Below are 13,753 nucleotides of genomic sequence, written 5' to 3'. Positions count from 1 at the left end.
TCCATTACTTCAGGGAAACAGACTCCTTTTTACAGTTATAATAATCACCTGCCACCTATATTCGAGGTATAGAATATTAAAGTGTGGTGTGTATGGTCTAAAAATGTGCTTGACAAACATTTTGCTTGGTTTTCACTTTACAAAAGGCAAAAATCTCCAAGTGAAATGCATGTTAGGGGCATTTTTAGTTTAATTTGAGGACAAGCTCAATTTACTGGAGATTTTAGTACTCATTAATACCACATGAACCCTGCGCCATGGGAAAGAGCCTACAGGGGCTGTTCTTTGCCTCCAGAAGAGAGTGCAAGGATCTTCACTGGCCCCATAAATATAGCTTTCTGAATTTGGCAGGCATATCCCCTACTAAGCCTACCCACCCTTTAACTTGCTTGCCATTCAGAATGCAAAGGAGCCCTGTACTATTAATGCAGTGATTTTGTGCCCTTAGTGCTTTAGTATTTGTGTCCGGGACCTTGATAAAGGAGGATCCTTTTTATAATTGTAATCAAAGTCACTTTGATATATTTGCACTTTCCATTTTATTTCAATATTATTGATCAGAATGCTGCAATGGAAAAAGATAGTGATTTTTTTAAAATAAATGTTATTTTTAATACAAGAGCAATTTTTTCCATTGTTAGTAGTGAGATGGTGCATTATATTGGTCTCTAGTTGGCTCTGTCACTCTAATCTATTTGGAAGTAAGGAGGCACTGTGTCCCCTTTCTAGTTCCTCATCTGTAACATATACTTGGTGAAATGGTGCAACATGCCATTGGATTGTTCTCTATGGCCACATACCTATTTTATGTTTTATGTTTACAAGAACTAGAAGCAAAAGCATAATGAAGTTGCTCTCCAAAAGTGGGTTAAAGGAAATACAACTAACGTAAAAATATGCAAGAACAATAAAAAATGTGTCTGATTATTTTTTTCTCCAAACAACAGGCTACTCATACTAATAAAAGGTAAAGACTGGAAGAAAAAGCTTTCACAATAAGCATAGGAAGGGTGTATTTGCTGTAAGGTTACAGAATTCCATACAAAGAATAAAAAAATAACAATGAATCATTCATTTGGAGGGATGTGAAAATGCTTTTATACCATACTAGTAAGTTAAATAAATTGTTGTGATTTCAATATGTCGGTGCTCTAAAAACACATGTTAATAATACTAATTTCTTCAATGGTAGAAATGCCATTCTTTGTCCAGAAGTGAATTTTACTCCCCCTCACCTGGTTCAACTTTGAAGAGGTTGAACAATTGTCCTTTACCCCAACTATTTATGAATTTTGTTCAGAACATAAAAACGGCAATATAAAAATACCACTTGATTAGTGGAATGTGACATTGAACATAAGGAAATCTTGCCTACGATATATGATTGAAGCTCCCTTGACTTGTGGTGTAGTTGACTGGAGCTTTGGTCTCATAACACAGATGAAAATGTCAGAGTTATAGGATGCAATATGCAGGTTTCCATACTCAGAAGAACAAGCAGTATTTTTACCCAAGATTTATCTAGCAATCTGACTGTTACAAAATATTCTCTTGAACAGAAATAACATTCAGATTTACCATAACATAAATCTCATAAAGGAAGCATGCTCATATTTTCCTTAGTATGGGACTTTGTATATCAAATTTTATAGTTCTGTGAAATTTTAATGCAGCTGTAGGTTACTGGACCACACACAAAACACTAAATGAGAAAGATATAGGGAGAAGAAGAAACCCAATATAAACATTTCAGTTTTTGCTAGTCAAGAAAACTTCAGTCGTGTATCCTACTGTAGCTGTTGTATGTCAAATTCCAGTAATAAACTGACATATTTATTGGAGGCTTATTGCAGAGAAATTCTAGACATTTGTTTATGTTCATTGATAGAGAATGTATTCCCAGAAGGACATTAGCTTTTAAGAAGACCATATAAAATGGTTCTCAGTAGATAAAAGAATCTTATAAGGTCAGATTTATTAAGGGTTCGAATAGTAAATTTGAAATTTTTGGGGTTTTTTTGCTGTTAAAATTCACACATTCGAATTTTAATCCCCCAATTTAAATGTAAATGAGATGTATCTATTCGAATATTCGCCACCTAAAACCTGCCGAGTTTATTTACAAGTCCGTTTAACCATTTCAATATGTTAATTGCCTTCCAGACATTCAAGTTTTTTTTAGAGGGAAAACTTGATTTGAATTTGATTAGAACTTTTGGGTCGGGACTATTCAATGGAATATTGGACATTCAATTTTTTTCTTAAATAATCTCCCATTCGAGTTGTGAGTAAATTCGAATTTATTAGAGTTAAAAAAATTCACATAAATTCGAAATTCGAACTTTGATAATCTGCCCAATAATGTATGGGTTGGGGGTGGGGTAGTAACCCAAAAAGGATTTCTAAGAGTTCCTTTTGGGGAATTTAGAAACTTTAATACTAAATACTAGAGTGAAGAATGGGGCAGAAGGGCAGAGTTTCAGATTCAATTTGATGTATGAAAACTTCCAGATTATGATTGGAGCTGTGCTGATCTTATTTGACCATTTTTAATTTATTCAGAGGTATTCATATTTTTTTTTGGATCATTCAGCGTTATATGTACTCTTTTTATTCCGATTTTTTAATACATTTCATGACATTCGTGGTTTTAGAGAAAGGGAGTTTAGTCATGGTTTCAAAAACCTGTAAAACCACTAAAATTCAGCCTTTAATAAATAGGCCTCTACAAACATACAAACGATTAAGGACTTGTTTTTTCCTGAAAACTTATCTTAAGGTTATCATCAAATTTAGTTTTCAGGAAAAAACACGAACACCGAAATGAATGTAACTAAAAAAACAATTACTTAATTCCTTAATAAAGATATTTAAAAGCATTAAAAACTTTCCTTTGTCACTTAAAGGGCATGTAAAGGCAAAAAAATAAAATCCCATTTTTACTTTCTTTAATGAAAAAGAAACCTATCTCCAATATACTTCAATTAAAAAATGTGTACCGTTTTTATAAGAACCCTGACTGTATGCAGTGACATTCTCCCTTCATTTACTGCTGTGTATAGGAATTGTCAGATGGTCCCTAACTGCTGAGCAGAGAAACAATCATACTTATGAACAGCAGGGGGAGCCCACGCCTTACTTCCCAGCCGTGCAGAACTCAAGCAGCTTTGTTAAGGACGATCCCTAAGAAGCCCAGACCACACTGAGCATGTGCACAGTCTTAGTCTTGCAAAGATGTTTAACAAAGTTACAAGATGGTGACCCCCTGTAGCCAACCTTGAAAGCATAAATTATTTGTTTGATTAGGCTTGTGGTGCAGTAAGGTCATGTTTATATTTAGTATACAAAATACAGCATTTCTAGTCTTATTCTATTTTAGACTTTACATGCCCTTTAACACGTAAAAAAGTCAATAGGAATGAACAGCAAAGCATTTAATTTCAGTGGGGACACATTCACTTATTAACTAATTCTAAAAATATGTAGGCATACAGCAAAACAAAGATGTTGGTTGAGAATGTGGCAACATTAAAACATGGAAATATTTTGCTCAGCTCATATACAATAAGAGCTAACACAAGAGATATGGTGCTTAGATGTTTATCATTGAACTGATGGATCAGACAAAGTAAGGTTGATTTTCGTAGACTGCCTTTTGGTATCCAGACTCCATTAGTATGGTACCAGTGGATTGGAGTAAAGATATTCCAATATTTAAAAAAAAAGATAAAATCTTAGCCTGGCAATTTAAGACCTGTAAATTTGGCATCTGTAGTGGGAAAGTTATTTAAAGCTTTGCAAAGGGATTACATTAAAGACTATGTTCTGGCAAATTACATTAGAAGCAACAATCATCATGGTTTTATGGAGAACTAGCAGGAACAGTGCGGTTGAATTATATATGGGCTACTTGAATTTTGCCAAAGCTTTTGTTATAGGTTTAGCATTACCTTTTAAACCACTTGGTAATGTGGTTTGGATAGAAAACTAAAGGATTGTTTTCACAGGGTGCAAATTATTTTTTAAGTATAGTTCTAATGGGTCCTTCAGGGTAAATTATATTAGTTTGCTGATGACACAAAGCTAGGCAGGACAATTAAGTCCATCGAGTTTGTGTCACTGATGCAAGAGCGTCTGGACATATTGTCAATATGGTCAGCAAAGTAGGAGATGAGATTCAGTGTTGATAAATGTAAGGTTACACAATAGGGATTTGAAAGTCACTTGTACTCTTTAAGGCACTAAGTTAGACACATTATTTGATGGAGAAGGACCCAGGACTATGTGTGCATAATAAATGTAGCTGTTAAAAGTTGTGCCAGTCAGCAGTTGGAAGGGCCAGCAAGGTAATGACCTTGTAGTATAAGGGATTCACAGGAGGAGGGGATCATTCTTCTCCCTTACACAACACTGGTAGGCCCTTATGTAGAATATGCATTATAGTTTTGGTTGAAGAGTCTCAAAAGTAATATTACTAATAGGAAGAATCAGAGAAGAGTATCTAATATGATAAGGGTACAGAGAATCTCAGTTATGAAGAAAGACTGGCCAAGTTGGGGCTGTTCTCACTAAAGAAGAAAAACTACAGGAGGATATGATAATTTCTTTATAAATATAAAAGGGAACCATACTATAAACTGTCTGTTTTTTTCCCCCCAGTAGGCACTTCTGTGGGCATCTGTTTATTTTAGATGAAAGTATCTTACATCACAAAAATATTTTATTATAATGGGAGTTGTGAAGCTGTGGAATTCTCTCCAAGGAGATTCATTAGGTAGAGCGGATTGGATGCCTTCTAGTATGAACTAGGGACTGATCCAATTGCCATCCAGGTTTCAGCAGGATTTTTTCTTCCCTCCAATGCAAATTGGATAAGATTCAGATTATATTTTTTCATTCATTCTTTCAACCTCTACTAGTTTGTTATGTATGTAGTATGTTATGTATGTACATATAAAAGAACTACTTAAGAAAAAGTAATCAGTATTTGGAACCGTTGCTCCCTCTTATCTCTCTTTGGCAATGTTCACAACAAAACCTTGTGTATCCAAAAAAACTGGGCAAGCCCGAATTCATGCTAAAAAATGTATTTCCACAAAAATGTTTCCGTTGTGTGCCATGGACACAAACATAAGTGTGAGCATAAACACAGTACTTAGAGGGAACATTGTTTGGAAAGCAAGCAGAAGTAGTAGACATAATCTAAAAGATAATATACACATTTAAAAACACAAAGGATTATTCTAAGAAACAACAATTAAAACATTTTGCTTAAAATTACTGCTATTTTACATGTGCATCTGAATTTTTAAAATATAGATAGAGGTTCTCAACTATTTTTTTTAACAAGGCCTTATGTGTTTATTATATTCAACTGCCAGGCCTCAAATATGTGAAGCATAACTAAGGCAAGCACATGTGTCTGAAAATATTAAGTGAAACAGACACTAAGCTACAGGGCAAGCTAACAACATGTTAAACAAAAAATGCTCATAAAACCTCATTTACACCTGAGTGATGTGTCATGTAGTGGAAGGCTTTTTGCCTAAAGCCTTGCTCAGAAGTAGGTCAAGTGATGAGCAGTAATCCTGAAATTGCTTAGTAATCTTCACATTTTTTTCTTGACACTGTCTAATCAAAGGAGGAAAGGCGTGGCCAACCATGAAAAAGGACATTTCCTTTCTCTGCTGTACTGTAAGTTGTCTCAAAGAATCAAGAGAAAACATTTGACATGCTTCTATAATATATTGAAAGGTATTTTTTATTTTAAATGGTAGTGTTGCTTTAGGCCACAAATAACCCTTGGATTAAAATAATTTCTTTCGGATTTACTTGTGATGCAAGTAATATTTGAGGCATAAATTATGGAAAATGGATGGGGTTTCTTAGCTAATCAGCATGGAATTCACTTTCCTCAGACACTGCCAAAACATGCAAGGCAAAAGACAGTGCTTCTAATTGCAGCTAACAAATGTCTACTGCGTGCGTTATCTCATGTTTTCCGTTGTCACACTGACATTGAACAGACTGTGTTTCTGCCAGGAGGAATAGGGCTGAGTCCAATATTTTTGTCTGAGAAAACACTGTGAAAACAGTTTTGGTGCTTTACTAATCAGATTATACAGAACAATAGTTTATGACATAAATATCCGCCATTTCGATTTTATAAAAGCATCCTTTGTCCAAGAGTTTCTTTAATGGATAATACTTCTTTTATTTCATTTTAACTCAGATCAGTTCTTCTTTTGAGGTATGGCACTGAACAATGTTATATGTGGTTGAAAATCTCTCTCCAGTCACTTATTTAATAGAACAAGCAACAGGCTATTCTTGCAAAGTTAATTTTGCTCACTTTTTTCACATTGCCATAGACAACAAATCACAAAGGTTGAATTTGTAAAATATGTACATATACAGTTGGCTTATGAAGTAGGGAAAAGAAAAATGGAGGGTTTGTTTTGGAGAGTGGTGTCATAAGTAGTAGTCAGGATGATTTGATGAGAGACAGATCTTGTCTATCTAATGCTTAGGAAACTGGCCAGTGGTGACGAGGTAGATGTGGTCAATCTAGATCTCTCCTAGATTTGGAAACAATGCTGCAGACATTTTTTATTTTTTTGTCTTGGGAATATTGGTTGTACAAGTAAACTTGCTGCTGAGGACTGAGTAAAAAATGTTCCAACTAGACTTGGATTGTAAGTGGTGAACCAGAAACATTATTTCATCTGCTTATTATCAACTTCAGAGTAGGCGTTTAATACAATGTATTTGTATTAAATTTGTATTTGTGACCAGAACTAGGGATAGGCAAGATAGGTAGTTGCCTAGGGCCCACTGCTAGGGGCTGAAAAGAAAACCCCAAAATTGAGTCAGAACAGACTCCCCTGCTCCTGTCTGCCCTGGCTTGCTTTAAAGTGGACCTGTCACCCAGACACAAAAAGCTGTATAATAAAAGTCCTTTTCAAATTAAACATGAAATCCAATTTCTATTTTTTATTAAAACATTCATTGCTGTTGTAAACTCATTTCAACATCTCAGATAAATAGAGTCTGTCCCTCCTCTATGCCTTAGGCACAGAGGCAGGGCAGACAATTACTTTCACTTTCCATTCAGCACTTTCTAGGGGGCAGATGTATCAAGGGTCGAATATCGAGGGTCAATTAACCCTCGATATTCGACTACCGAATTAAAATCCTTCGACTTCGAATATCGAAGTCGAAGGATTTTGCGCAATTCCTTCGATTGAACGATCAAAGGAATAATCCATCGATCGAAGGATTATCCTTCGATCAGAAAATTGTTAGCAAGCCTATGGGGACCTTCCCAATAGGCTAACATTGGCCTCGGTAGGTTTTAGGTGACAAACTAGGGGGTCGAAGAAATTTTTAAAGAGACAGTACTTCGATTATCGAATGGTCGAATATTCGAACGATTTTTAGTTTGAATCGTTTGTTTCGAAGTCGAAAGTCGTAGTCGAAGGTCGAAGTAGCCAATTCGATGGTCGAATTTTTTTCCCTCTATTTTCCTCTATTCCTTCACTCGAGCTTAGTGAATGGGCCCCTAGATGTCACTGCTCTACCCACATTCCCCCATTCTATTCCCCGTTTAATTGTGTAGTTAGGGCATGGGGATGGACATCAAGTCCCCCATTCTGGTGCACAAACAAGATTCTGAGATGATGCAAGGCTTGCCTTAATAACAGTGTCCACAAAATGGCTCCTGTCTGCTTGCTATAATTTTGAGTTCCCAGACCAAAGGAAACAAGGAGAAGGATTCAAATAATGTATATAGTGTAATTAAAGATTATTTTGTTCGACAAATGTGATAAAATAGGATTTTGAACAATTTTCTTGGGTGACGGTTCCCCTTTAAGTTCCAGAAAGGGCAGGCAAGAGCTTGAAATTCAACCATATCAAGAAGGCATCATATCAGTTAAATCCAATGTGATTAGATTCTTGGGCATGGTCATGTATTGAAATAGGATACAGGGAATTCTGCTGCTGTAAGGTTTGGCAAGACTTCCCAAGACTGGAAGCAGATACATTTTGCTTGACAGGAACATTCATGTTTATAATTATTTAGTATCAAGTTACTAAATAATGTAAATACATAAGTAGAATGTATACAGACAAAGTAGTGAACTGGGCCTCTAAGTGGAGCAAAAATGTAGAATAATGTAATATGTATAAAATATACACGCTTATTATAGTATAAATAAAATATAAATTAAATCATTGATGGAAAAGGACACAGGGTTTCATGCAGTATTAAATGTTGGCAATACCATGCAGCAGGGTAGGCTGAGGACTAAAGCAGAAAAGAGAATATAACATATTGCCAGGATGTGTTGGTTCCATGTAGTAGAAGTATGCTAATGGTAGTATCTCATGACAACATTAAATGGCTCAAGGGCAAATTCAGACATAGTGCTTTGTCAGGCATAGGATATTGCTTGGTCTGGAGGAACAAAACATCTGAAAATATCTTTTAATCAAGAACAATGGGAATCGATGCACGAAAAACACTTAACCTGCAGCAATCCAGCATAATCTCATAATGCATTTTTCTACATGTAAAGCAGATTGAGGGATTTATATTGCATGCATGCATCAATCCCCTTTATTTTGGGTTAAAAAAGGTAGTTTTGGACTCATTGTAGACCCCAGGTAACACGATTGCACACTGTTCTGACATTGCCCTTAATGTTAATACATTTTAGGAGATAAGGTGTAGGGGCATTAAAGTAGAAGTGAGGGTTTAAATTAACCCCCCAGTGAATAAACTGGCCAGAGTAAGCCTGGTGGTTATCTGACAGGCACCATGAGACTCTAATGAGAAAGTGAGCCAAAAAGAGTGAGTCTCAGACAGATGTGTGACCTGGGGAATTAAGTAGGGTCCAGAGAGATCTCCGGTGAGATGGGAAATACATTTTTCATAAGGAGCAGGAGGCTTGGAAGTAAAGGTAGGTTATATATAGTGATGAAGTAGAAAGAGGCAGGCCATTACCTTGTAGACGGCAAGAGAGAAGACAGTGCCGACCTGCCAGCCCGTGGGTGTAAGTGTTGGGTAGATCACATTAGTTGCAATACTGTGGCATGGTTGGGCTTCCCAGGTAGTTAACCAAAACAGGGGGAAATAGATTAAAGTGCAGGTGTTTTCATGAGAAGTAGGACTGGGACTAGGCTTGGGAGGAAAAAAGGCATAGTAACAGTAGGCAGAATAGTTTGGAGAAGTGGTTCATGTTAATGTCAATATTAAGTTATTGTACCTTTGATAACTGTAATGCAGTCTTCAATGGCTAATTGTTATTGTTGTAAGGTGTTGATATGATTGGTAATCATACATATTTCTGTTAATTTTAATAAAAAAAGGCTGAGGCCTTTCCACCCAATTTTGATGTGTGTGATTCTATATGTAGGGTTGTAAGGTGTTAAAGAGGTATTAGGGACAAATATTGCAATCTCCCCTTAGTCAAGAGAATTTCTAGACATAGGCATGCAAATTGAATTCAAATAAATATTAAATTGCTAAAATAATGTGATCCAGATTCCCAATTATCTATGGGAAGCACAAATTGCTGCCCTGAAGATACTGTAAAGGCCATTAATGTAAAGGATTTGGCAATAGAAGACATGCCTCTTTGGAGTGGCTTAGGTTATAGGAGTGGTAAGTGCAGTAGAATTATTCTGACTAGCAGATTTTATTGTTTCGAATGGGGAAACATCTGGGGCAGCAAGTAGATGTTTAGATTGTTCCACAGCCAAACTGATCCTGTGTTTTGTCCCATGCTGGGTTCTTAAGAAAAAGCGACATTATCTTAGATGGTGATTCTGTGAACATACAGAATCTTTTTTATTCAACCATAAAGACTTAACTCAGGCTCTTTACATTGGTGCATAATATGGTGGTTGACTTATTCCATTCTTATTTTTACTCATACGTATGCTGTGGATTTGCTACAGTACCCATATGGTTTTTCTTTGTTTCCATACATGTTGATGATTTGCCATTTTAGTGTTGTGGTTTTATTTCCTAAGTGTTATTTTTTTTTCTTGTTGTGAAATTCATAGAGTAAATGATATTCCGATTGGTTTTATTTACAAAGTTTGCTTATAAAGAGAATGGCACAAACCCAGATGAATGGATATGAAGCCTTATAGTATCTGCACCACACCCTAATCAGCCACAAAGCTATCTAGCATTTCACTTCATTCTAAACAGCTAGGAGCTGGACCTTAATACCAGAAAAGATATTCTTCTTCTAGCTGCCCACAAAAGAAATAGTACAAATAATTTCTTTAAGCAGCAATAGCTTTAACATGAAGTCAACACTCTAGTGAAACACAGATACAAATGCATGAAATGCACAACATTTTTCAAAGAAACTGTTCTTTGCTAAGTAATTAATGGTATTATTTAAGGATCTGGGAAAAGAAAAAAATATGTATTGTGCAGTGATATGTATATTGTACAAAAAAGCCTACTTGGGTACATGGAGATGCTAACCTTTCTGCAGCCCTGAACAAAGTGTTCTTCTTTAGTCTCATTATTTTAATTGCAAAGCTCTATGTAAAACTACTTCTGTGGGGCTGCACAGCATCAGAAGCTAAATATAAAGGCCATTTTTTCAATGTAAATAACTATAATGCAGTAATATATATATATATATATATATATATATATATATACACCATATTGATAATATTTAAGAATAAGGAGATGTGATTTCTGAAATTCAACCATATCAAGGAGGCATCAAATCAGTTAAATCCAACGTGATTAGATTCTTGGGCATGGCCATGTATAGAAATGGGATACTGGGAATCCTGCTGCTGTAAGGTGTGGCAAGACTTCCCAAGACTAGAAGCAGATACATTTTGTTGGCCGCATGGTGGCAGCAGTTCCACATCACAAATTTGCATCCTGAATCCCCATTTGATATGAATATGAAAAAAATATGATTCTCCCCCTCTTTGAGAGTGTCAGCAGTTTCTGATTGTTAAAATCTGGACCCCGAATGCAAGTAATAAATCAAATGACCACTGTCCAAGGATTTTCATGTAACACACAAAGGATAATAAAATCTGTTCAACAGGACATGTGTTTTCCATTAGCTTGCTCATTTGCTGTTATGCGTCCAAATTGAAAACCCTAAAGAGAAATCCCCTAATGACATTAGCAAGAGGCTTTCTATAGTAATGTACTGTATATCCATACCTATGAGATCATATATTGTTCTTTGCCAGTTCCTGCAGACTACATAGGGAATGTTCTTCATTTTAAAACACAGCTTATTCCAGCTGTTACAACATGAGCTGGAAATAGCCAGCAGCTATGACTGTATGGAAATTGTTACTCTGAGACATGATCGTCCCCATCCTCTCTAAAGTATGTACCACAGTTCAGAAATGAACCATACCTTTACATTACAAAGAAACACTCCATGAGAATATCTGTGTATCTGAGTATCATTATCCTGACCACATGCAATTTGCAACAATGCATACTGAAATAATACCCTTTTGGTTACTGGTATATTTGTAGGCAATGTATTCTGTTTTTTTTAAACCTATACAACCCTTTTCTAATATAAAAATGTACAAAGTGCAGACATACTGTATGACAACTTTAATACTCTGAACAAGGATCAACTCTCCCACAAGTTTAATCATGCCTTTTAGGGAAACTATTCATCCAAACAACAGTCATCTCCACCCAGAGCTGCAAGTATTTCATGTACAGATGTAGCACATGTAATAGGCAAGGAATGCAGAAAAGGATTGGAAACACATATAATAGGAAAATGTTTGTTATGACATATATAACATATATTTTGTCCTTTGCTTGCTCATTGCACACAGCATCTTAGAGGGTGCACATTATCTATAATGGAGCATGCAGGGGTGGGGACGTATAAATGCACCTATTGTTCATATAAAAGAAGTTTTATTGCCAGCTTTATTTTGGATGCTAAAATCCCGCAACTGCTTCATTGTCTTCTAACAAATATGCCATATACATTGCTGGCGAGTTCCCAAACTAGTTAAATCTGCTTCTAACAAAAGAAAGCAGATGGCCAGAAAAAAAAAAAAAAAATGCACTTGAAATTATTTAAAGGACAGGTAAAACAATGTAGAAGTGCATGTCATTCAGATAACACATTCAAGTTCATTTGTAAGATATTCAGATTATAATCACATATCAGCATATATTGTGTACAGTCTGAATGTAAACACTAGAAAGAAATCTTCACTTTAGCAGCAACTGGAAATACATCAAATAGATGCCAACATGAAAAACATATTAATTGTTCGTTAGTACACAGAGAATGAAAAGAAGGAAAACAGATTTCTCTAAGAGTGAAACTGAAATTTGTATGAACTATAAAAGGGTGTTTATTGTTGTATTAGTTAGTGAGATACTGGGAAGCAGAGCTTCCTATCAATGGAGCAGCATCATGAACAGAAATCATACAAAATCATAGTAAATTCACAGAACAGCATAGGGTTCAATGCACTGAAGAAAGCTATAGTTATGGCTGTGCGATCATATCACTTGCGCTGTGATCACAAAGGTTTAAAATGATTATATATATAAATATATTATGACACACACATATACTGTATATATATATATATATATATATATATATATATATATATATATATATATATATATATATATATATATATATATATATATATATATACAGTATATATGTGTGTGATTATTTCAAACCTGTGTGATGATAGTGCAAGTAATATGATTGCACAGAGGATGCTGCATCCCTCTTATTCCAGCTGTGCAAGCTTTACATTGCTATAGAGCTTGTTTTAATTACTCTGCAAAACATGACAAAGTTAAAAGGAAATAATGAAACTGTGAGAATGTTACTCACCATTCTGCTCTTGTTGTGCCAAGATTAGGGATGGGTAAGTCACTGCTAGGGTACAGAGAAGGGAAGCAATTTGCACTAAGCTCATCATGTCTAAATGTTAGACACGAGACTCCAAGTGCAGACTCAGGGGGGAAAACAAAATAAAACTTGTCAAATTAGCACCATCAATTGTTTTCCCTGCCCCTTCAGAGATGGGCCCTGATACAGAACTAAGCCCCTCTGATTCCTCTGCACTCCTTTTAAATAGGGAAAACTTTGGCATCCATTAAATTCCACCCCTTTTCTGAAACTTGAGAGAGGTGTTCCCAGCCTTTCAACTCCTTCGCTGCTGAAAAAAATCCCTACATGGTCTACACTGAAAAAAGCTGCAGAGTCTGGCAGGGAAAGGGTTAAAGCAGAGGGGACTGCGACTGACCTTTGAGAACAGGAAGAAAGTTTAAAGAACACATCTGGAATTAGACTTTTTACAGTATTCCTGCACAGTCCTGTGGCTAGTGTTGGACTGCAGTCTATATATAGAATATGCAGATGAAGAAGCTTTCCTTACTGTACATAAAGTAGTAACATTTTGTGTGGGTGTGGTACTTTGTTACTACATTTTTTCACATATTTTTCCTTATAATCAATGACGGGAAGGCAAAAGGTGCCCCTAGCACAAAGGGGAACATTGCATTTGTATTTATTTCCAAATATTCTTTATTGATTTTCAGAAAAAGAAAAGCAAATTGGGTATACAGTATACTTTCATGCATCATACACATTTCTTTACGCATTACTAAGTACACCGTTGGGGAAGGGGAAGGGAGGGTTGTTAGTAAGCATAAGAATCTGGGTACAGGGGTAGAGAAAAAGGG

The 13,753-nt window shown here is 35.7% G+C and overlaps 1 protein-coding gene across 1 annotated transcript in view; it reads right to left on the bottom strand.

The window, feature by feature from the left end:
* The window catches only part of col3a1.L (collagen, type III, alpha 1 (Ehlers-Danlos syndrome type IV, autosomal dominant) L homeolog), a 67,152-nt gene extending 54,027 nt beyond the window's left edge, over nt 1-13,125 (bottom strand). The window contains exon 1 of the mRNA XM_041577250.1: nt 12,900-13,125. Within this exon, the coding sequence (XP_041433184.1) occupies nt 12,900-12,987 (88 nt within the window). The 5' untranslated portion in view covers nt 12,988-13,125. The remainder of the gene's footprint in view (nt 1-12,899) is intronic.
* Nucleotides 13,126-13,753: the final 628 nt, after the last annotated feature.

This window comes from Xenopus laevis, chromosome 9_10L, assembly GCF_017654675.1.
Source record: "Xenopus laevis strain J_2021 chromosome 9_10L, Xenopus_laevis_v10.1, whole genome shotgun sequence".
Classification (NCBI taxonomy): domain Eukaryota; kingdom Metazoa; phylum Chordata; class Amphibia; order Anura; family Pipidae; genus Xenopus; species Xenopus laevis.
The sequence above is the reverse complement of the archived record's forward strand: the minus strand, read 5'-3'. Positions and strand labels throughout refer to the sequence as shown.